The sequence below is a fragment of the Halyomorpha halys genome, unplaced genomic scaffold, assembly GCF_000696795.3.
Source record: "Halyomorpha halys isolate HHAL.00 unplaced genomic scaffold, Hhal_1.1 Scaffold893.1, whole genome shotgun sequence".
Taxonomy (NCBI): Eukaryota; Metazoa; Arthropoda; class Insecta; order Hemiptera; family Pentatomidae; genus Halyomorpha; species Halyomorpha halys.
Window position 1 is genome coordinate 109446 of NW_027114935.1, and position 1280 is coordinate 110725.

General features: G+C 37.7%; 1 protein-coding gene across 1 annotated transcript in view; it reads left to right on the forward strand.

Annotated features, from left to right (window-relative positions):
* The window catches only part of LOC106686880 (jerky protein homolog), a 1916-nt gene extending 889 nt beyond the window's left edge, over positions 1 to 1027 (forward strand). The window contains exon 2 of the mRNA XM_014430466.1: positions 846 to 1027. Within this exon, the coding sequence (XP_014285952.1) occupies positions 846 to 1027 (182 nt within the window). The remainder of the gene's footprint in view (positions 1 to 845) is intronic.
* The last annotated feature ends 253 nt before the right edge of the window (positions 1028 to 1280 follow it).

A 1280-nucleotide genomic window follows, 5' to 3' on the forward strand; every position in this document is an offset into this window, starting at 1 on the left:
AAAGGAGCTATTTTAAGTCCGGAGGTGAGGGGCCTCCTCGTGTTGTATCGCATATAAGATAAAAATAAAAAACATTAATTAACAAAGACGATAGATAATGGTGAAATAATAAAAAACAGTCAGAAGTCGAAAAGAAGTGTGAGGGAGGGGGTGGGGGTGCATCAGAAGATGGAGTTATGTGGTGATGTTAATAGGGTTTTTGGAACCTTTCCTGCCCTGCCAACTCGCAGGAAGGGGGGATATAGGTAAATCTGCAAAACCCAGGGCTTTTGAAGGAATGTTACACACTTGCCTGTCCAATACGATGCTCAATCAAATGCGTGGATGACTGCCGCCCTCTTTAAAGACTGGTTTTTTTCACCACTTTGTACCTGAGGTCAAGGAGTCCTTCAAGAGCCTTGGTCTACCAGAAGATACTAAAGCTATCCTTCTTTTGGACAATTGCAAAGCCCACCTGCCAGTAGATGAGTTAGTTTCTAGAAATATTGTTGCTGCTCTGCTCCCACCTAACGTAACATCTTTGATTCAACCCATGAACCAAGGGGGTATTCAAAATTTGAAATGCTTTTATAGAAGGTCTTTTATTCAAGGCCTGTTAAATGCCGACTGTGACATGACTGATTTTCAAAAAAAAGTTTACAGTAAAAGATGTCGTCTATACTATTGCACTGTCTTGGAACCAGGTAAAAAATACAATACTCCAAAAATGTTGGAGAAAACATTGGCCAGCTACAAACCCTGCATCTGACCTAACTCGACAGAATGATGAGGAAGAAAACCATCAAGATGCTCTGACCAAAGTTTCGTTAGAAGTGCTGACAATCCCTTGCAAAACCTGCCTGAAGATGAGGTAGAGGAGTGGCTTCTAATCGACGAGAATGAGCCTGTTGAACAAGAATTAACCGATGAGGATATTATCAAAATTGTAGTAAACCCTCAGCCTACTCAAAATCTTGAAGAAAGTGACTCAAATGCCGAAACGAAGGAAAAGGAAAAATCAGCTGAGGAGAAGCTGCAGAATCACTAAAGAAGTTTATCTCTTTTGCTGAGGCTAGTACTAGCTACAGTGCTTCAGAAATTATTGAGATCCATATCATTAGAAATAAATTTTATACTAAACACCAAAAGTCAAGAAAACAAAAAGACATTCGTGAATTTTTTAAATCTAAGGGAAATATGTTTTACAGTACGTGTACATACATTATATGAAATGTTTTTTTTTTTATTTTATTTATTTATTGATATTTACAACTGTATAAAAAAATACAACCAGTAAATTT